The sequence below is a fragment of the Anthonomus grandis genome, chromosome 5 (genome assembly GCF_022605725.1).
Source record: "Anthonomus grandis grandis chromosome 5, icAntGran1.3, whole genome shotgun sequence".
In the NCBI taxonomy this organism is placed as follows: Eukaryota; Metazoa; Arthropoda; class Insecta; order Coleoptera; family Curculionidae; genus Anthonomus; species Anthonomus grandis.
In genome coordinates, this window is record NC_065550.1 from 24,307,440 (window position 1) to 24,330,089 (window position 22,650).

At 30.4% G+C, this 22,650-nt stretch overlaps 4 protein-coding genes across 5 annotated transcripts in view; 2 read left to right on the top strand and 2 right to left on the bottom strand.

Moving 5' to 3' along the window:
• Positions 1-6,232, bottom strand: part of LOC126736621 (protein unc-13 homolog 4B) — a 36,511-nt gene extending 30,279 nt beyond the window's left edge. The window contains exons 1-2 of the mRNA XM_050441062.1: positions 5,991-6,232; positions 3,438-3,623 (exon numbers count right to left, since the gene is read on the bottom strand). Of these exons, the coding sequence (XP_050297019.1) occupies positions 3,438-3,623; positions 5,991-6,217 (413 nt within the window). The 5' untranslated portion in view covers positions 6,218-6,232. The remainder of the gene's footprint in view (positions 1-3,437; positions 3,624-5,990) is intronic.
• Positions 6,233-9,117: 2,885 nt separating this feature from the next.
• LOC126736626 (SWI/SNF-related matrix-associated actin-dependent regulator of chromatin subfamily E member 1-like) lies at positions 9,118-13,269 on the bottom strand. Its single transcript, XM_050441077.1, has 8 exons — positions 12,946-13,269; positions 12,736-12,870; positions 12,081-12,680; positions 10,304-10,433; positions 10,086-10,250; positions 9,913-10,033; positions 9,594-9,856; positions 9,118-9,356 (listed from the first exon to the last, which is right to left on the bottom strand). The coding sequence occupies exons 2-7, from the start codon at positions 12,858-12,860 to the stop codon at positions 9,615-9,617; spliced, it is 1,383 nt and encodes a 460-aa protein (XP_050297034.1). The 5' UTR covers positions 12,861-12,870; positions 12,946-13,269; the 3' UTR covers positions 9,118-9,356; positions 9,594-9,614.
• Positions 13,270-13,510: 241 nt separating this feature from the next.
• LOC126736630 (alpha-ketoglutarate-dependent dioxygenase alkB homolog 6) lies at positions 13,511-14,380 on the top strand. 2 transcript variants are annotated; one of them, XM_050441082.1, is made up of 2 exons: positions 13,511-13,667; positions 13,714-14,380. In XM_050441082.1, the coding sequence occupies exon 2, from the start codon at positions 13,732-13,734 to the stop codon at positions 14,371-14,373; it is 642 nt and encodes a 213-aa protein (XP_050297039.1). In that variant the 5' UTR covers positions 13,511-13,667; positions 13,714-13,731; the 3' UTR covers positions 14,374-14,380. The 2 variants fall into 2 exon arrangements, with proteins under 2 accessions (XP_050297039.1, XP_050297040.1); XM_050441083.1 differs by having other exon boundaries at positions 13,554-13,667; positions 13,721-14,380.
• A 4,178-nt stretch (positions 14,381-18,558) lies between these two features.
• Positions 18,559-22,650, top strand: part of LOC126736623 (monocarboxylate transporter 3) — a 39,966-nt gene continuing 35,874 nt past the window's right edge. Inside the window, exon 1 of the mRNA XM_050441069.1 lies at positions 18,559-19,021. Coding sequence (XP_050297026.1) covers positions 18,941-19,021 — 81 coding nt within the window. The 5' untranslated portion in view covers positions 18,559-18,940. The remainder of the gene's footprint in view (positions 19,022-22,650) is intronic.

Genomic DNA, 22,650 nt, shown 5'->3' on the forward strand with positions numbered 1-22,650 from the left:
TATTTTTTTTCATTTGCCACAAAAAAGTGCCTTCATAAGGATATAAGAGGTCTATTCCTATGAACTTTATATGACTAGGATTCTATCCAAAGTTTTATAGTTAATCAATTTATTTAAAAAAAATTAAAAATCAAATTGAAACGTTTAATAAGGCTTTAAGATTTATGAATGGTTTACTTTTTGATTAAAAATGTTTAATTTAAATGAACTTATACTGAATGGATGAATATAATTTTGAAAGGTAATGATATTCCAGAAATATACTATAAATTAATTCTAAACATCAGTATAAAGTAGTATTAAATTCTGTTTAAGATTTTGGAGGAAATTCAAATGTTTGATACAAATCAAGTTCTAAACAAACAAATTGAAATTTCCGTTAGAATGTACCCTATATTTTGGATTAACATATTCTGAAATAACCTATAAGGATGTGGTCGAGCAAACACACAAATTACAAGCTATTGTTTAAAAGGAACCGCTATAATAGAGTTAATGTATGTAAAATTTACATAGTTTTATGACAAAAAAGGAATAATAATTATACGGGATCGCTCCGTCTGCGTCTGTTTCTATTTATTCGTTTCCTTACCAAATATTCGAGCAAAAATATAACGTCATATTTAAAAATAATTAAATCTGTATTTACCACATATTATTATAAATTTACCATTAGTACATACAGATCCCTAATTAAAACATTTTCTATGCGTGATGTATAATTTTAGGAAAAATCATGACAGCACCAATAATTAATATGTTGATCAATTATCATTACATTTGAGCAAAGGAAATTACAGTAGCCTGAGATTACCATCATGGAATTTTCATAATTTGCATAATACTTTTAAATCATTACATTATTAATCACGATAATATTTTTTCAATTATGCTTCCCTGCATGTAGTTAATAATAGAATTTAATTACTAAGAATTGTTAATATGGTCTTTTGCTTTATTTCTTTTTCCGATTTTAATAACGATGTTATTTTTTCCAATTTTAGTGCAGATTCGTTTTATTTTATGACAATTTAAACCAAACCTACTTAATTTTTGTTTCGGATATATCGTAATTGATCGATTATTTATTTTTATTATGTAGTACGTTAATTTTTTAAAAATAATAGTGAACCCCAAGGTTGGTTACTTAACTATCAATTTTCCGATTCAATGCAAAACATTGAAAATTGCATCCTATTCAATGGTGCATGTTTATTGGTCATTTTAATGGTATATGGACACGATTTTGTGAAATATAATATAGTATTTAAAAGAGAAAAGTAAACATGTAGCAAAATAAAAAAACAATAAGAGAATGTATATGAATCAATATCTATACATAAACCATAAACCTGTAAGGAGCTGAGTGGTTGTTAAGGATTTAGCATAGCCCAGGTGCAAGCGAGGAAAACAGGTACAGGCTACAGCTGTAGAAAAATTACATTTTCAGAATAAGTCTTCCTCATAGGGCGTAGAACAGCTCTAATAGCAGTAGGCACTTTCTGAAATATCGTATAAAGTATTTTCTTATAAATGTCTTCGGCACAGTACCGGTACATTCTACAAAATTAAAGAAATATTACACTTAAAACACACCTAGGATATCAGACTAAGAATATTCTGGTACATTTTTTCGGAGGTTTTGCTAGTGTTTTAAATAATAATAATTAACCCTACATACCCGCCGGCACACAGTAGGCTATAATGTTTTTATTTTACTTTTTGATCCAATTTTATACTTTTTCTGGGAATGTTTAGATAAATTGTTTTAGGACTATTTTAGGATCCAGGGATGTTCTAGAAAGATACAAAAGAATTCTGTGGTGTTTTAAATACCACTCTGAGTACATCCCAGTAACATTTCTGACACTAAAAGTTATTTTAGAGTCAGGTATTTTGTATATTTTCACTTGACTGAATAAAAAAACTCCGAAATTCTTTAAAAAAGTTTCTTTAAAATGAAGGGGGGACAAAAGCAAGCATAGTATCTCACCCTTATTTGAAACACTTTAGGCAGGGTGAGATACACCCCTAAAATCTTAAAGAAGGGGTCAGTGATACATCATCTTGAAGCTCTTGAAAAATGCTTTTCAAAGATACCATAGAAAGCCACATTTCAGAAAATTCTTCTCTGTTCTATTTAAGATTAATTCCTATATCTCAACCTGTCCAAGGAGTTGCAGATAAGGGTAAGATAATATGCTTGTTTTTGTTCTTAGTTTTGTAGAAACTATTTTCAGTGTTTTTTTATTCAGTTTTTCTGTCCTGATATATGGCCGTTTCAAGTTTTTAAATTGTCACCCTGTATCTATCTTTGTACATAAGTCATTGTAGTCCTCTACTCTGACGTCACTGGTTCATATAAACAGAAAAAACTAAGAACACTTTGGTTTTAAGACATTCAGCATTTCTCTGGCCATCTGGTTACTTATCCCTTTTTAGCATGGACGACGTAAGTATACGTTTTAGAGTTAATTTTAAATCGCTAGCGATTTCTAAAAAGTTTAACGATCTAGGGGTAGTTCTTATGATATTATGCTTAGTTAATATAACGATTTTATACGAACTAATAGTGAAATCAAATTAGTTAATTTTACGGTAATGGGTAACGCGCATGGTAATTAAATTCTGTGAATCACTAACACATATCAATATACTTACTACTAATATCCAATTATATTACTAATGTTAATAGTATGTAGACTTTAAAGTCACTGGTAGTCTGATTTACCAAATTTAATGGTGTTTTAGGAATTATTGAAGGTTAGGTGGATTACGGATATGTTAGGGCTTAAAGTTAAAAACTAATACTCAACACACCATTTTTATATTCTTAAGATTAGGCGTTCTCTGCCTAATTCAACCTAAATATGTTATAGTTAATATACGAGTATAGTATTTTTGAGAGGTTTTTAATTTGAGGTATGATAAATATATTCTGTCTATTAAAGTAAATAGCAAAATATATACAACAAAAATATATATATATATATATATATATATATATATATATATATATATATATATATATAGGAATTATTTATACATCATTGATACGTAAAATGTATGCTGTACTCTAATGTTCTGCTCTGACACCTGCGCTATCAAAAATCTGTCAGTTTATTACCAAAATCTAGTAACCTAACGTTAAACCTAAACTTCTAAGCATTTTTTTTAAAGATTTGAATAAAATTTTAAAAAATATATTAAATATACCGTTGTTCTGAAACGAATGCGATTAATTCGATTACATATCTTAGGGTTACAAAGAAGACTATTAAAATGATGATCCCTATTCCCTTGTTGCTTTATTCACTTGACACATTAACTATCAATTTCACGCCATGCGCAAAATAATAGTACATGCATCAATTTACTTATGCAAAGTTTTGAATATAAAAAAAAATGTAAATAAAAGTATTGTATATAATACTTACCGCGGATTAATAGGAACTGTAGCAACCCCATCTTGAAAAGATTCTTTTGAATTAGTCTTTGATTTCCTTTGAGGACTCCAAGGCATCAACACCGATAATCTGGACCCTTTCACCATGTCCACCCCCAAATTTACTTTTCTCCTAATCTGCTTCATCTTCCAAATCCGGATTCTCTTCAAACCATATCTGCAAACATCAAACTTTAACTGGAAACAGTAACAAAACGGTGCATTCTTTCGTGGCTTTTCTATTGATAATGTTTTTATTTAACTTTAAAAATATTTGGTTAGCCACTGGTTGGTTTATTTCTGGAGTTATTTTTAGAATGTTGTATTAATGTGATTCTATAGTATTTTTACACAAATTTAAGGCAAACTATACGGATATACACCACGATGGTTATCTTTCGCAAGATTTTTTTAATAATATACATATATGGTGTCTTTATTCACGCATGAAATAAACTAAAGGTTTCTGCGGATTTAACATATAATACCAAAAATTATAGGAGTGCCAGCCTTATGGAACATAATGAGATTTTCCTTAAGTCATAATAAATATGTTTGATTTTTAATAAGATTAGATAAGATTTTTATAGAATCTGAGTCATTTGCATTTTCAAGGCAGTATTTTATCGTTTACATATTGTATAGTTAGTTATTACTTTTAGTACATAATAGAACTATTTAGAATTCGGAGTAATATACATACATACAGTATCAGTAAGTTACTCCAAAAAATTTTGAATACATATTTGATAATATTGATTGGATAACCTTAAAAATCGATTTTAAGTATGACATAGTATATTCAAGATGGCGACAAATGTCAGAATTAAATTGAAAAGGTTACGAGTAGAAAAATTTGCAAATATTTTTAACCCTGAAGGACTTTTGTTTGATTGTGCTATTGTCGGATTTTCTGTATTTACGTATTACAAAAAAATTTAACATATTCAATATCAAAGGACGAATCTTGGTAAAGTAAAACAAAAAATAGACACATTGTATTAATTAAACAGAAAAATAATTGGAACTTTTTAGATGTTTTAGGACCATTGGCAACGACGCAGATTACGGTAAATCGAAGGTGGCTTACCCATATGACTTTATTTTTAAGATAAAAAAGTACATTTGGCAAAACTAACATATTTGGTATAGGTCATAGAAATTGACTTAATATTTTTTTTAATAATGCTGGTCTTAGAGATCACCACAAAATTTTAAATAGCACCCTATGTATGACATTAAATACATGTGTAAAAAAATATTTAGGTTTTTAGAATTTACTATAGCCTGCCATGTTTTAATTATAATCATAATTTTTTAATCAAAAAGTTATTCATGTTTTTAATAAGATTGTCAGACAGACAGACTTAAGAATGTCAATTTTTAACGAATAAAAATACAATATACAGGTGAGCTACATTTGAGAATCACCCGGTATAGTGCCATGTGAAGGGAAATTTGACTGTCAATAATCATTCTGATTCTAGATGATCAAAAACAAAACTTCAGTGAAGTAAATGCTTCATCCCAGCTTTATCAACCTGGAATTGAATAAACTATCAACAACGGGATTGTATAAAGGACTATTTTTAACTCTAAATTATTATTCAAACATATAAAGCCAGGATTTAATTAAATAATCGTTCTGATTATGAACAGCCATCTGCGTGTCACAAGAAAAACAGTTTTTACAATCAATCTGCCACATATTAATAAAATAATTAGCATTGTGATTATTAAATTTCCATATAAATTATTAGATATTACTATTCTCTCATAAATCCACCTGGAATTGATTAAATAAATATTCTAAATTTTGATTATCAGTATTAAAAAGGCATTGCTGGAACTTCTACACTCATATATGCATCAATGCGAATTGTAAGTTAAATTAAAGGTAAGTTTTAAAAAAGCAAATTATAGTTTGAATTAATACTGAACTTTTTCTAGTTTTCGCAGACTTTAAGAAAACATGCTTTTTATTACTGTTTTTTAAACATTAACATTTCAGCGATCATTTATTTTAAATATTTAAACTGAACCTCTATTAAATCGGAAATTTAGTACAAATATGTCAGTACAGAGGTAATGAGAAATAGGAAAAAAAACAAAGAAATTGATAACATTTTCCTTACTTGATCTCTTTTGGCAGTTTCATTGTTTATTACTTGACGGCACCGCAGACAAACTAAAAGAAATTGAAAAATCTTACGCTTTAAATAAGTTACTTGTTTTCAATCACGTGTTAGGAAACATCAGATAAATGGGCACAAGGTAAAACTTTGGATGAAATATTACTTAATTTCACCTGTTTTCCATTTTTAATTTTAGACTTAATTTGTAAAATTACAAATTATAATAGCAATAAATAGTATATTTTATGAGTGTTTATTTTATTATATTAAAAATACAGCTGATTGGAAATAAATAAGCTATATAGGGTTGATGACCCTGACAATTCCTCATAAATTGTACAGTTTTAAAAAATTATGAATATTTGGTAATTTTATAATTAATTACAAAACAAATTTCAAATGCTACTTACATGCAAATAACTCCTCTCCTTTCTTTATGAGAATTCGCAGGGGAGGCACACTTCTCAAAACACTTTTCCAACTCTTCCCTTGCTTTTCTCGCCCTTTGAATCGACGATCCCTTTGAAACTATCACCCGCCTCCCTCTTCTCCTAATAGCGTTTGATCTTCGCAATAAACACTCGTCACACGACTCCAACAAATCTTCCTGAGAGTCCCGCTCAATCGACTCATACATTTTTGGCAGATTTAATGTATACAATTTTAAAAGGGAATCCCGTAAAGTTCAATACCTCGGTTGTTATGATAAAATTCTGCAATGTTTACCGGGTACAAGCTTAAGTAAACCGTCTGGAAATTATTGGAATATGAAATAAATTCTTTCTTGGGAAAGTTAAATTAATAATCATCATATGACACAACACAAAAAAACTAGAGCGTCTGTTTTAAACAATAAACCAAAAATAAAAGTTGAACAATAGGTAATCGGAATAATGGGCAACATCATAGGTAAAGGGGGGAACGTTTCCGCTATAGATTGGGCCATACGTTGCCCGTAAACAAGTGTTTATATGTGTTTTACTTGTTGGGTTGGATTTATGTACGGTTCGGTAATTACTATGTATCTGAAGATTCCGCAAGGTAGAGAACCGTAAAATGGGTTTGAGTCATCAAACCATTATGAATAAATGCAAGAGTTGTGTGTATTAGTTTCTCAGTGGCGGATTTAAACTTTTGCCGCCCCTAGGAAATTTGGAACTCGTCGCCCTTATTTTAACAAAAATATGCGATTTTTATCATGTTTTTTGTCAGTGTCTAATCAATAATATTGTTGAATATTTTAAGTGGATTACAAACATTAATAAAAAAATAATCCTTGAAATCACACTAATTATTTTATTCAAATTATTACAGCCAATTCAAGTCAATCAAACTATTTGCACTAGTCATCTTCACAAGTTTTTGCGTCTTGATTTTTTAGCTGTAAAATAACGAATAATTTCTTTATAATCTATTAAGAAGAACAAATCTGACTACTGCCAATAACGCAAGAGCAATTGACTTTCCCAATGAAGATCAATGAGTTTTAAATATGTTTCAAGGCAAAACATTATCATATCATGAAGGATTATCTTTATCTATGAGTAAAACTAAGTTGTACAGAAACCTGGGTATTCTTATTAATTAAAATATTACCTAGATGGGTAAAACATATATAGAAAGTATAAATTTAAAAACTCGTAAACTAATTTATAAATCTCATAGAATTTGTATGCCTATCAATATAAACAGTATAGAAACATTTTATAAATCTTTGATATTGATACTTCCATTGCGATTTATTTTTAAGTGGAATAACATTTTTGTATTAAGCAAAATAGCATACATCAGTAAAAAAATTAGTCAACAATCTCTTGCTTGGCATCTCCTTCCTATTTAGTCCATTAGCTGCCGAAGATTCTGTATAGGGTTCAAATTGGCTGTAATTCTTAACTAGTCGGGAATTGTGTTTAGGATCATTATCCTTTTGGAAAATTAATGACAATGACAGACCCTCTTCATATGGCAACAAGTTACCTTTAAAATGTCAACATACTTTTGGGCATCTATACGCGCATCAATTCTGACTAGAAGACCAGCCCTCTATCACGATAAAACACCCCCAATCAGATTTTCTTCATCATGTTTTACAATTGGAATTAAATACTTTTCGTTTGTCGAAGTCTGACCAGAACCTTTCTTACATGACCTGTAGAATTACTCCCAAATAAATTCAATTCGCTTTCATCGCTGAAAAGTACTGAAGCCCACTGGTTTTGTGTCCAGTCTTTGTAATTTCTAGCAAACTTTAATATAACCACTCTATGCCGTTTCGTCAAGAATGATTTTTTAATGGCACGTCGACGTCAAATCGTGTAGATTTTCCATTTTAAGGCGACGTCACAGAAAATCCCCGTTCTGGAAAAGGGGAATTTTCCGTAGGCGACGCATAGTCATGGCAGAAAACTTTAAGTTTGGGTATTTCTCCTTAATAAGTTCCTTATTAAAACCAACGGGAGTTTTTTGTCAATTTAAAAAGGTCTATTTGCTCAACATCTTTTTAGTATATTGCAACTATTTTCTGTTTAAAGCGACGTCGTTATACTTGGACTTTGGCATTGTCTTAGACTTACTTCAATAAACCACAAGATGTTAAAGCAGATTAATAATTAAAGTAAATTTTATAGAATAATGTGCATATATATTTCCACACTTTTATGAACAACAGAATACCAAATCACTATTAGAATTCGCAAATACAATGTTAACGTTTCTTATGCTTTATCACTAAAATTGCTGAGGTTTACCAATATACACAAAATACACTCTTGGCCCTAGACAAGGTAATTGTATGAAATAGTAGAAAAATAAAATGTTTCCACATTTTTGTCAGCCACTGTATATCCTTGGCTGAATGTGTCATTAGATATGGTAATTCAATATCAGGGAGGCTCATTTGCCTGTACTTTGAATCCTTTAAATATTACTGAAAGTACCTTTTAATAGTAATTTTCAAAAAAAAACCAACGTAGATATTCTAGTGACCTTCTCTATCAAGAAGCGGAATTTTTCACAATTCAACAAAAGTATGCTTAAGCAGTGAACTCCGAAATTAGTGCAACAGTATGTAGTTATGTTTAGCACACCAGACATATACAGTACATACTGTTAGGGTACCTTTTCTGACATAAAGAAGTAGGTACTCAGAGGTTTTTAACATACTTTGATCCAACTTCCAAGTACTATTAACCAAGTTCAAAACAAACATATTTTTAGTAAAAGAATAAATAAGATGCTTTGGGAAGTATTTGCTGCGAAGATAATTATGTATTTACAAATTAAGTGATTTTTTTTAGAAAATGAAGTGAATATTTTTGGAATTACCGTAAACAATCAATGCTTAAAATATATAAATCGTCAATAAATATATAATATTTTTTTAAATTTCATTTATCTTGAAACCATTGCTTTAACCGATTTAAGTTTTTTAATTAACTAGATTCGCTCTAATATATTGAGACCGGACGATCCTTATGTCGTTTTGATATATAAATTATCAAATTGGAAAAGTAGGATTTAAAATGGAATACACGAACATTAAAATAAAAGACACAGTCCAGTTTTTTATTTGACATAAATACACTATGTATTGCTACAAAACTATATAACAACTTAACCTAAGTAAGTATCACTTTCAGCATAAAAATAAAGCGTTAACCAACTATGATGAAAAAATAATCATATTAAAAAAATAATAATTCATCTGTAGAACCATTCATCAGTATAATCTTAATAAATAACATCCATGATTCTCCCATAAAAACTAATATGAAGGACTAAAAAAAATAAGCTGAATGTTAAAAAAGATAACACTTAATATTGGACACAAATTATTTGTATCACATCAATACATTCAGTCTTAGTAAATTTAAAATAAAGAAAATTTTAAAATTCCACCATATACAGTTTGCTATCACATCTTTTAAATAATTTTGTTTTTCCCATGAAAATGTATGGGTTAGTATGCAAAAAAAATCAAGACCACAACAAACTTTTGCAGAAGAAATACATACATGTAGGTATGTATCCCCATGTTAATAATCAGTTTGGGGATCATCAGGGGTTTTAAATCCGGATAACACACAAAAACTCGGTGCTTGCCATAACTGATAAACCCTACTTTCCAACTCTTTTTCTTCTTCTCGTTTGACCGCTAAGTCCCGTTTTAATGCGGCTTCCCTTACTGTTAACTGACATAGTTGTTGGCAAAGAGCCTTGTGCTCCTCAATAAATTCTTGCTGTCTGTTTTTTTGGGTATTTATTTCATTTTCTCTATCTGTAAAAACATAAATAGTTAAATCATATATTTTCCAGATATATACCTTTATATACTTTTTACTAAATTCACCACTTTACACATGGCTTCAAAAACCGAACTAGTGTTGCCTGCACCTTCGGCTTCGCATTTTACCACAGCCAGTTTAGTTTCTGGGCTACCTAAAGATGCACTAGCCTGGAAATATTTAAATTTAAAAATATCTCTTAATTATATATGGGAAATATACCAAATTTGGCTGAATAGGGGCAGACTTAACATCAGTCAATTCCTTATAGATGTCACCAGCCAAAGAAGTTAAATGTTTTTTGGCTTGTAAATGTTCCCTTTTATTATGTAAATTATGGAACCATTGATCACATGTTCTGCAGTAAAGCTCCTCATTATCTTCTTCCTAAAACATACTAAGTGTAGATTGAATATCTCAAAATAATATTGTAAGTTTACGTCAAAATCATCAGTAGCATCCATATCACTTTCGGACATCACATTGTTTTGCAGTCTTTTCCTCCTTTTGGTATTCAAATATGCTCTATATGCTGCTGAGTGGCGATACTCTTTTAATTCTTCCCTGTATCTAAAATGATATGAAGTACTTGGAATAAATAACATCGAGAGCACAGGCAGGAGAGCTGCATGAAAGTTTTGTTTCATAAAACATCACGAAGTTGAGTATTACATGTAGATACTTTATTGATTTTTTGTCAATCTATTTCAAAATTCATAAACTCCAAATTAAATATTTATAATTGAGATTTATAATTGAAATCTATCCATGACAAGAACTTCATAGATATTTTTAACATGTATATCTTTTGATAATAAAGCTTATTTCGAATTTGAAGGCTTCACAGGAGAGGCTGAATTTTTGTCATCATTTCAAAGACAAAAATTTGAAAACTGAAAAATCTTCAAAGTTAAGACTTGTGCGATATTGTCCAAGAAGCAACAGTGTTTTTTCGACCTATGATGTTAGCTCTACACATTGCCATGGCATTATCTCATACAATGAGGACGATCGAAAGGACATTCAGTACACTAAGAGGTGTAGAGACTTGGTTTTGATCAATTTGGAAAATCATGTGATTGATGATATTTATGACTACTGTTCTATGGCATAATTGTACGGATACAAGAAACTTTTGTATTCATGAAAAAAGTAATATTAATAATGTACATATTATAGACTACCTAGTAGTAATATTCTAACATTTATACATGAATGATAAATTCATGGAATATCATGGGGGAAAGATTCTTGTGTCCTCACATAGTTAGTGATTGATTATAAATATGTTAAAATAATTAATGCCTTTCAAATTAAAAATAAGCTAGTAGTTAAAAAGCATGCAATAAAGTAAATCATATTAATAAGACAAAAAGCAAAAAAGAAAAATTAAATTACAAGACTTGGATAAAATTGATTCAAGAAGCTAACTGATGAAAACAACCTAATCCTCTTTAAAGAACTGACTAAGAACATTGCAGGCTTAAAAAATCAGTGTTCTAAGAATTATGCTGCTGAATTTTGAAGAATATTAAAAGAAAGATTATGAAGAAAAGAAGCACAAAAGTTTACTAAGTACTTTGTATCAATAGCAACTTCAACTTTTATGGAGTTATACTTTTAGAACAAAATTTAAGGAGTAAACAATTAAGTCTTTTCTTGGAGCCTAAATATAAAACAAAAGTTGTAAAGGCAAATCCAGATATAAAACAAAGTCACTCTTTAGGTTCAGACTAGATTACCACCAAAGAATTGAAAAAAATTTAATGACAAAGTGGTGAACAGTATACTGGAGATAGAAGTCTTTCAAATATTATGCCAGTATACAGAACACAAGCAAACATAAAGATCTTAATAACCACTCTCTCACTTCTAAGTAATACAAAAACATTTTAACAATCAGCAATGTGCAAGAAAATAAAATATCTGCTCAAATATTATATCTAGGTATTTATCACTTTAGTTCAAATTACATTTTTTTGTTTCCATCTACTGAAACTAGGGTCTAAACTGTTCTATTTTCAAAAATAGTATAAAAAAAGTACGCCTGAGTGCCAGTCTTTTTTTTTTACATATTTTTAAAAATAGAATTCTATAATAATTAACACAATAGATATTTTTCTAATTCAATTTTATGATTTAGTTTGGGTTGTATATTTTATATTTTATGTGGATCTTATTTATTGTGCTTAAGATAATTTGACTTTCTTTCCTTACCTCTTCTTATCTTCTTCAGCTCTATCTAAATAAGGCTTTTTCTCTTCTAAAGTCAGGCTAGACCATCTATTACCAATAATCTTTGTAATTTCATAAAAGGGAAGCCTGCTATTTTTAAAACAGCTTCTTTGCTCATTTAAGTACAAATTATAGCCAGTGGCTGGTGCCTTTGGGGGTAAATTAAGCAGTTCCGGTTTGCGTTTCCTACCTTTAGGCCAACCACCTCTATTCTTCTTTTTTATAAGCATTTGGTGAGGTGACAAACAACTATCACTCCCAAGCAAGCTTCCCCTTGTTGAATCCGATTCTTCACTTGACTTATCAATGGCTTTTCCCTTAATTGAAATATTGCTGATCAAACTTTCACTGGAGTAATTTGCGCTAGAACCAGTGGTGGTGTAGGTACTATCACTACATTCACTTGAGAAGCCTCCATCACTATCACATGTGAGTCGAAAAGAAGTTGGAAGACTCATAACAGGTTTTTTGTCAGATTCTAAGTTTTGCAATATGACAAGATTTGCTGCCACCTGGTGAAGGTCTTCACTGGATAAGTTTATGTTGGCACATGTGGCCTCACTAAGTGACATGCAGACCACCCTAAAAGACACATTTTGGCATATTATATGGCATAAAATAAAAGAAAGTTAGGTACCCTGTATTAGTTTCAACCAAAATTCCATTCTGGAGTATATCATTGGCTTCATCATCAGTAGTCAAGGTGTTTTTAAGTTTCATTGTAGAAGTGTTTGGGATTATAATATTGGGGTCTTCAGACATATTGTTATGTCTAAAAGTAAAAATATTATAACCTAACTTATCAAAATGGTGATAAGTTACTTAAAGCTGGATGAGTTGAGCTTACCTAAAAACTCTGCTGGGGCTTGGTTTCGGGTATTTACCACAAATAAATTAAAATTTAAGTTCTTTAAAATAAAAGCTGCTTGGTTAAGGTTCCATTGGTGCTTTAAGTGCAAAATTTTTAAAAAAATATAAGAAAACGTTGGAGGTTACGATATCGCGTTTTTGTGCTGGATTTATGTTTGTAGTTTTAAAATTTGGAACTTATAGATGTTTATGATACTTCAAGTAAAATTAATATATTGTTAATAAAAGATCTTTTTTATTTTTTTCATTTTTTTTTAAGTTCCTAAAATTCGAAAAGAAGGGATTGATTGACATAGATGACAGAATTCAATTTCACGTTTTTGACAAGGAGAAAACGCAAAAGTAATAGAAAGGTGTCTTTACATACCCCTCACTAATACGCAGTCGTGACATGTATAAATTTGTGAAAACTAACTGATATACTAGTATAAATCATCCCTTAAAACTACAACTAATTTGGGCTTTATCTTTTATCTTTAATAACATGATCTTAATAACTTTATCTTTGTATTAGGATATGCCTCATTCATCAATATTGGTGACATAAATTATTCCGCTACGCAATAAAATACATATGCTGCTCTCTAGCGATGAACCGGTAAAACTAAAGTTGGTAAACAATAAACAAACATGATTTGGTGTTTTTCCTGCAAATAAAATTAAAAGATTGTTTTAATTGCTTGTGTGTCTAATTAAAAAGTAGTTTTTTTAATTAAATGTCTGCATACGTCATCAGTGATTTTAGTTTTTAGAATGCTGTACCATGGATGTTTCCAATTTCCGAGTACCTAATATACCCCCAACAATTTACTACATTCCAAATTTCATAACACAGGAAGAAGAGGAATATATTATAAAAAATGTATATTCTGTGCCCAAACCAAAGTGGACCTGTCTCACAAATCGAAGATTGCAGGATTATGGGGGAGTTCCGCATGAAAAAGGAATGATTCCGGAGAAAATCCCCTCTTGGCTTCAACAGTATGTCGACAAGGTATCCCATCTTAACATATTTGAAGGCAGGAAACCTAACCACGTTTTAGTCAATGAGTATTTGCCTGGTCAAGGAATTATGCCACATACTGATGGACCCCTTTTTTATCCTACAGTTACCACCATAAGCTGTGGATCACATACAATTTTAGAATTTTTAGAAAACAATGAAAAGAGAGAAAAAATTTGTGATATTTTGTTAGAGAGGTGTAGTTTAGTCATTGTTAAAGATGATATGTATAAGAATTATTTACATTCCATAAGAGAGGTTGAAATTGACAGTGTTGGTGGCTGTGCGAATTTAGATAATTGCATGTCTAAATATCCTATTAATGAAAAATTGAAAAGGGAAACTCGGATATCATTAACTATAAGAAATGTACCAAAAGTATTGAAAATAAAACTATTTTAACTCATAACTTTTTTATGATTATATTATAGTGTTTTGTAAAGGCCAATAATATTAAATTGATTATCAGAAAGTTTATTTACTGGTTATCAATTTATTTTTTTCTTAAGGTATTTGGACTTATGGAAGTTTTTTGGCTAGTCATACAGAGTTTGTTTCAAAGTTTTCTATGTTTTAAGTCATGTAGAATTTAAATTAAATTCAACTAATTCACTTATGAATAATAAGAAATTTTTTTATTCATTTCTTTTTATAATTAGGGTTTTTTAAAAAATATATTTTTTTTATTGTATACTATGTGAAAAAATTTAATGTACATAAAAGGTGGAAAGTACTTTTAAGGGTATTTTAATAACCACTTGTGGAAAAAATATATTAAAACTAACTCTACACTTAAGGAACTAAACAAACATAAAGAAAGAGAATAGAGCAAATATATCATACCAAATTTACACCCATACTACAGTGACACTCATTAAATTTTTCTGTACATTAGTTCCATCCCTAGTGCCTTAACTTTTGCAGGTATGGTATTATATACATACACTTCCTGAGGTATATACCCTTAAGAAATTCTGTTTTATGGTGAGATATTGACAGTCTATTTTTAAAGTAAATATTCACTAAGTTGTGTATCGCCTTTTAGCATAAGAAATTCTCAAAGGCAGGCTGATTCATACAAATTTAGTAATTTATGTACAAGACAAATTATACCCATAAAGTTTCTTTGAACCATATTAAGACCATAGACATCTTTTACATATTCTCTCTATGAAAGTTAAAAGTTTAGTTCTAAATTTATACCAGACTTTAAGGGCATGAATGGTCATGAATTAATTCCCAGTCAAAAAATGATTTATTATTTTGATTATCAATCTTTTTTAATAGCAGTTTTTTAATTAATTTTTATTTTTTACTGCTTGTTAATTTTCTTAAATTAAAACTATGCGCTATTAGAATTTTGTAGGTAAAAAAGCATAAAAAAACATATATAACAATATTTTCAACTAAGCGCATAATCTAGAGAGACCTTTAAACAAATACTGGGGACTTTCAATGAACTTATTTGAACATTTATTTTTGAACAGATATAATTGGCAAAATTCAACTTTGAGATTTATTTTAAATAGAAAATTATAATCATTCAATGTTTTTTTGAGATTCTTAATATATTACAAGCACATCTGGTTTTTATGTAGTTGGCTTTCATATTTTCCTATTCTAGAAGTAAATTACTTTTTAATGTAAGGTTTCACACAATTAGTTATGGGGTAAATGCACCAATTACTACAATATGCAATTTGGCATATACCATGAGAAATGTGATTCACTTAACAATTTGGATGGAAAAAATGTAATAATTTTGGAAATGTAGAATAGAAAATGTTATGTTATTTTTTTCACTAGTGTTCTTATATTGGAAGGTAACTCCTAAAATGACTCTTTAAAAATTTAAAAAAAAAATGCATAATTCTATATAATTACAGAATGCCAAAGTTTTCTACAAGTATTGCCAGAAAAAGATATTGAAATCCAAATAACAAAAAATTAAAGAATTTCCTGATATGAAATATATCATGAGAGTGGTTCAAGACGAATTTGGTAAGTAATATTTTGTCTACGTGTTTATACGGATTTTACAAGCAAACATTAACTGATTTCACACAATGTCAAAATTAGTCACTGATACTGGACGGATAGGTCATTTGATACGGTTCTATGTAGTGCCCTAATATCCGGGCTGATGTTCAGGCTACCGATATCATTTAAAAATAGTAGGAACCATATAGGGCCTAAGACTGAACCTTAAGGCAGCCTACATTCTATCGGCTTTCAAGAAAATGTCGTCATATTAACCTTTACAAGCTGACTACTGTCATTAAGATATATGTCTTAAATCATTTCCAAAGTCAAAGGCTTTAGAGAAATCGTAGAAAATTGTTGATGTCGAGTGATACTTATTTAGACAGTAGCGGAATAATATCCATCTTCAGACAGCTTGAAAAAGCTCAATTCTAAAATGACTTATTAATTAAATTCATTGATAAAGAAGAATAAAAATTGTTTAAGGTGCATTCTGGCAGATTTCAAATTTTTTTTTCGCAAATTAATCTGTCCCACCTGATGTTGTGTTTCTAATGTCATTTATTCTACTGTGAAGCTGAGCGTAAAAAAGAAACTATTAAAAATGCTATAATAGTGATTCATGGGAAGGAGCAAGGAGTTATGTTATTTATTTTTTTTAAGTTTTTTGCAACATTTACAAAATAACCTTTCAGGGACTCAGGTGAAGTAAGGATTGAGCCAGGAACAATATACCATGTTTCCCTACTGACATTACCTGCAGTGGCTGATAACAGTTTTATAGTTTAGTATGATAATAGTTTTGTGATAAATTTTTCTGTAAGGTATCACATAATCATGGAAGAAGACGCTGTCCAAGAATTTCTTTTGGTGTGATAATGAGCGCATGTTCCTTGCTACTGCGTTGATTAACGTAAGTCTTTAGTAGACCAGAGTTTATGATATTTGATTTTGGCAGGCCGAAAAGGAAAGCCTCGGAAACCATGATTGGATAATAACTTAGACCTAGAAAACATATGTGACACACTTCCCCAATATCACAATATGTTTCATGAACATTCATTTTCAAATACGACGTGAACATTCAGAGCTTGTGATATATCTGTCAACATTCATTGGAATCTCAATTTTCACATGCTCTATCAGTGTTACCTCTACTATGTTAAGTACTGTGAATTTATGATTGATGAATATCAAATCGGCTGATTAAAATCTTATCTGAAATATGAGAATTATAGGCAATTTTTGAGAATTCATAGAACTTAAAATTTGGTGTTTCTTGCACTTTAATTGATACAGTTGGTTCAGACTCAGAAAGGATTGTGATTAAAAAAACGTTTTTATATGAAATGATTGACTGCCAAAGAATGTGAATACCAACAATTCGCAGAACGTGGTATCAGGATTATAAGTACCTACACTCTAATATGAGTTTTCTGATGATTCTTTTTTAATATACAAATATACTGAAAAATGTATTCAAGACCATGAAAAATCTTACACAATGTGTCCAAGATAAGGATGTCTATCATGGGGATCTTGGACAACAAAAGGGATAGGATGATGGTTAAATAAGAGAAAAGTTACGCCATTTAAAAAGTTGTAACATTCCGAAGTTCGACATCGAAAAGTTGTAAAAGCGGAGATACTGACTACTACACCAAGACATTCGGAATTTAATTAAAGTCCATTCTTTTCCAATTCAAATATTGCAGAATCATATTATGACACATCGTTGTATTCGTAATAAAATATGCTATTTAAATCGGGGTATACTTTTTCTACGCGCTATATAAAAAAACAAATAAAGATAATGATCTTTTAGAAATGAAACGTCGTACGGAAAATCTCTCAACGCTGTTTTGTAGAGCTTAAAAAGTGGCCATGAGAAAGCGTCTTGTTTTCTCAGATCTCTTTACATAACATCAGACAAAAATAAAAACGAAATCGGCAAATTTTAGTTTCTTAGGCATATCTCCGGCACTGCTCAGAATTTTCAAACGGCTTGAAATTGCGCAACTTTTCTCTAATTTAACCATCTTTGTATCTCTTTTCTTTTCCAAGATCCCCATGATAGACATCCGTATCTAGGACACACTGTAGACATCTAGAATATGTGTGATTATTTAAAAAAAAACTTTTTGGTAAAATTGATTTCATGATGGATATTTCATCCACCTATTAACTGAAATATCCAGATATCTATCCAGAGAGAATCTGATAGAAATTGAAGAATCACTGGACACTGGAAGTACAAATGAAAACTAATAGATTAATATCTGTAAAAAACTTTTGGAAAAATTACATCATTACTTCCTGGAATAGAGAGGCTTCAGACCCACTCGGTTCTGTATAGCGCTTTCTCATAAATCTGCTGAACGTTATTAAGAAAGCATACACAATTATTTTGAACAAAGCATATAACCATTTATTAAATCAATAATATGATTAGACTTTTTCATTAATTTCGTAGAATCAATAAATAATTGATCCCACCTCTCTTATGTCAATAGTTCTCATGAAGTATTTTCTTACATTTCAGTTTCTAACGTCCTCCCTTACCTAGGTGGTCAAGTATCATATAATAACTGGGGGACGACCAGCAAGTCTCCTCACGCACCCTTTACGGGTCCAGCCGGCGTCGCACGCGGACGACCCTAGGCGCCGCGACGCTACCCTCCGTCATCATCCCACTTCTGAGGACCGCGGCGCCGCAGCTGACGTCACTCCGCCACCGGTTACCATGACGACCTATAGCGCGGTCAAAAGCACGCCGTCTCATACCATCGCCTACCTAACTCTTCGGCACGGCACAGCTGAAACGATCGGTTTTCGTTCTTCGGCGGTGAAGGTGAACGCGGCGAGCACCCAGGACGAGGAGCTGAAAAGCAGCAGCCCCTGTTCAACGGGGAGGGGGGCTCTGTGTGCCGTTCGTAACGTTTTATTCGGCCGTTTGGGCGTCCGCTGATGAGCCCTCGACCCCACGATGGGCCAGACCGAAAGTAGAGACGAAGGCGCCGAAGACGACCCAGAAAAATACGATTCGAGGAGAAATTCTGATAATCTGGTAGGCAACATTATTAGGTTATTTAATAGTCTTGTTATGGCTTTATTTTGTAAAAGGGCTTGTATTAATGAATATTGCAGCTATTTTGCATAATAACTGTTAGGATAATAAACAATCGCTATTTTATTTTCTCTCATAAACAGCCACCAGAATTTGTGAGCATATAGGGGTCAGAGATATTTAACCGTTCTATTATTCTTTCTAGGCTCTATTATTTTCTAATTATTCTTGTCCATACTGAAGCTATTAGTTAAGACAATTCCTACTCTATTTGTTCAATATTGACTATATCTGGGTAAGCTAATTGCTGTGATAACGATGAATGAACGACTCGGTGCCGCCGTTCATTCATGAAACAACCATACACGTATTTTGATAATGATTCTACCCTAACTACATTCTAACTTTAACTGTCTTAGTAATTATGTCAACTTATTAATAATTATCCAGTGGTTCATAATATCTGGACTATGGTTATGAGTAGTTTTACCAACATTTTTCTAGTAAATCAGCCACAAAGCGCTTAAACACAATGAGAGATCAGTTAGAACGTATAAGATGGAAGATTAACACACCTTAGGAAGAAACTTATTAGAAGTTCGTTCAGTTTCGTTTAAAAGACATTATTTAACAAACGGATCTAAATTGGCAATATTTACGATATCTTTTTACTGTTATATTTAATTTAATATGAGATTAGTTGTTCATGCCAAAATAATATATTTACAATTTAGGAAGTTGGTAAAAAAATACTGAATATTGGGTTCACTAATACAGACAAAATTCTTTCGTGAAGAGAGGTGGTTTTGCCATGGCGGATTTCGTAAATCACTTCTTTCTTATTGTTGTTTTTTGCATTCATTAGATATTTGAGAATCTTCTTTTCACAATTTTCAGGAGTGACTGAAATAAATTAATTTTTTGAGTGAGTTTGGATGAAAGATTCTTTGTATCTTCCAACATTAGCCAAAATGGTAAAAATCAGGATTTGTTGGAAGAACAAACGAAAATGTAGTATTTGAAAAGTATTCTGAAAAAAGGCTTAATTCCATTAGTTCACCTTTGGTGCTACATATATTTTTGAGCGATATGAGCACTGTTATATGTTCAAATATTTCTTCGGCAAAATGTATTTAATTGTCACATTATGGATTTATTTTGTGATGCAGCTTGTATCAATGAATATTGCAGTTATTTTGGATAATAAATAATCGTCATTTTATTTTCTCTCATAAAGAGCCGCAATGATTTGGTGAGCATATTCGGGTCAGGATGTTAAAGAAATTTAATCATTCCATTATCCTTTTTAGGCTCTATTATTTTCTAATTATACTTGTCCATACTGAATCTATTAGTTGAATGATAATTCCTACTTTATTTGTTCATTTGTTGCCCCGCCGTTCATTCATGAAACAACTAGACACGTATTTTGATAATGATTCTACCTTAACTATATTCTAACTTTACCTGTCTTTACCTTAATTACATCAATTTGCTAATAATTTTCCAGTAATAAATAATATCTAGTCTATGAGTAGTTTTACCAAAATGTTTGGTACTAAAAAGAGCCACAAAGAACTTATTCACAATGAGAGATCAGGTAGGAAGTATTAGACCGAGGGTTAACAAACCTTACCAAGAAACCGATTTGGTCCAGAAAATCTCAGTTGGGTATTTTTTAACTGATATTTAATGGCTACCTTAGAAGCCTATTAGAAGTTTGTTTTTTTTTTCATTTGAAAGAAATTGTTTAATATGAGATTAATTGTTTAGGCTGAAATAATATATTTACAAATTAGAAAGTTGGTAAACCAAGTGAGTTTATAATTAAAAAATCCTCAACTGAGTTTTTTGTACCAAATCGGTTTAATCGTAAGGTGTGTTAACCCTTCATCTTATACTTCCTACCTGATCTCTCATTGTGATTAAGCTCTTGGGGGCTGATTTACTAGAAACATGTTGGTAAAACTACTTATAGCACTCATAGCCTAGATATCAAAAAATCTTGAATTTTGGCTTCAATACTACACACGAATTTCTGTCAATGAAGGGTGTTTTTTTGCCACAGTGAGTTTTATAAATAATATCTTTCTAACTTGTTTTTGGTATTTAATTCCAAAAACGTCCTTTAATTTATCTTCTTTAGGCAATTTTTTGAAGTGAAACCTGCTTTGTATCTTCCAACATGAACCAAGGAATAAAAATCAGCATCTGTTGGAAGAACAAAAGAAAATGTGGTATTTGAAGTTTTCTGAAAAAGAGGTTAATTTCATTACTTTACCTTTTGTTCAATATACCGAGTTTGGCACAGCAACCATGTTACAGGCTCTAATTTTTTGGGTTTTGAATTTTTATTTTTTTTATTTTGGATTTGTGTATAAGCCATAATTCTGCTTAATTTTTTATGGAACCCTGTATATTTTGTAACGCCCTTCGGTGCGTATATAAAATAATATAAAATTCTCCTTTAAAAAATAGGGCAATAATTCTTATTTTATTTTTAAATCCTATTTTTAAAAAAATAATTAAGAGCATTATTCGCAATTTTGTTTCGCAATTCCCAAGCTCATAAACTAGGCTTTAAAAATAATTATTGTCCTATTTTATAAATTAAATTACCATTTTTTTTAAATGTTATAACTACTATACTAAAAAGTACAACTAAATACATATTTGCTATAAATATGAATGTAATTATTGTAATTATACAGTGAGAGCCAAAAGTCCGGAATAAATTCATTTAAAATTCAGGGGTATGTTCAAAAAAAAAACGCTTGGACACGTCGATTTTTATTTTTAACTGCGGGTTTTCTTACTATAATTTTATGTATACAGGGTGGTCCAAAAATAAGTTACGACCATCAACTTCAATTTTTGAAATGGAAATACCTATTTTTTATTCTGTATTCTTAAAGAACAGAAAATTCTTTTAAACAAACGCATGCTCACAATTTCTGAATACCAGCACACTTAGCTAAAACAATTGCTAACTCGGTGTCTATAGCCATCTAGATGCTTTACATTAACATTTCTTTTAACTGTCACTTTTCAATTAAATGTCAACTTGTGATATGTCGCTGAAAATAAAAAAAATTCCATAAAAAAATAAGAAAGTTGTGGTTGGGCTTGGATATGCCTGGCAATGAATTGTATTTCCCTTTACTTTTTCTTTTTTTTCTCCGGGTTTTAATGAATATTCCTTAATATTTTTTTCTTTCTTTTAAACATTTTTATTTCTTTCCATAAATTAATTTGGTATATATTCAGATTAGAAGTGGGTAAAAAAAAATCGAATTTTGGCTCCATTAATACAAGCGAAGTTCTTTCGTGAAGGGAGGTTGTTTTACCATGGTGGATTTCGTAAATCACTGTTTTTTTAGGTATTTTTTGCATTTAATGCCAAAAACGACCTTCAGTTTATTGATTCATTAGATATTCCAAAATCTTCTTTTCATAATCTTTAGAAGTAAATTGAAACAAATTGGTTTTTTTGAAGAATTTTAGAAGGAAAATTCTTTGTATCTTCCTTGATAAAAATCAGCACCTGTTGGAAGAATAGCCCAAAATGTGATATTTGAAAAGTGTTCTGAAAAAGTGGTTAATTTCATTACTTTACCTTTGGTTCTACA

Excerpts from the sequence above, each read along its gene's own strand:
- LOC126736626 (XM_050441077.1), bottom strand. The coding sequence starts at position 12,860 with ATGTCTGAAGACCCCAATATTATAATCCCAAACACTTCTACAATGAAA. Across the intron at positions 10,034-10,085 it reads CCCCTATTCAGCCAAATTTG|GCTAGTGCATCTTTAGGTAG; the intron begins GTATATTTCCCA and ends AAATATTTCCAG. Across the intron at positions 9,857-9,912 it reads AGTGGTGAATTTAGTAAAAA|ATAGAGAAAATGAAATAAAT; the intron begins GTATATAAAGGT and ends ATGTTTTTACAG.
- LOC126736630 (XM_050441082.1), top strand. The coding sequence starts at position 13,732 with ATGGATGTTTCCAATTTCCGAGTACCTAATATACCCCCAACAATTTAC.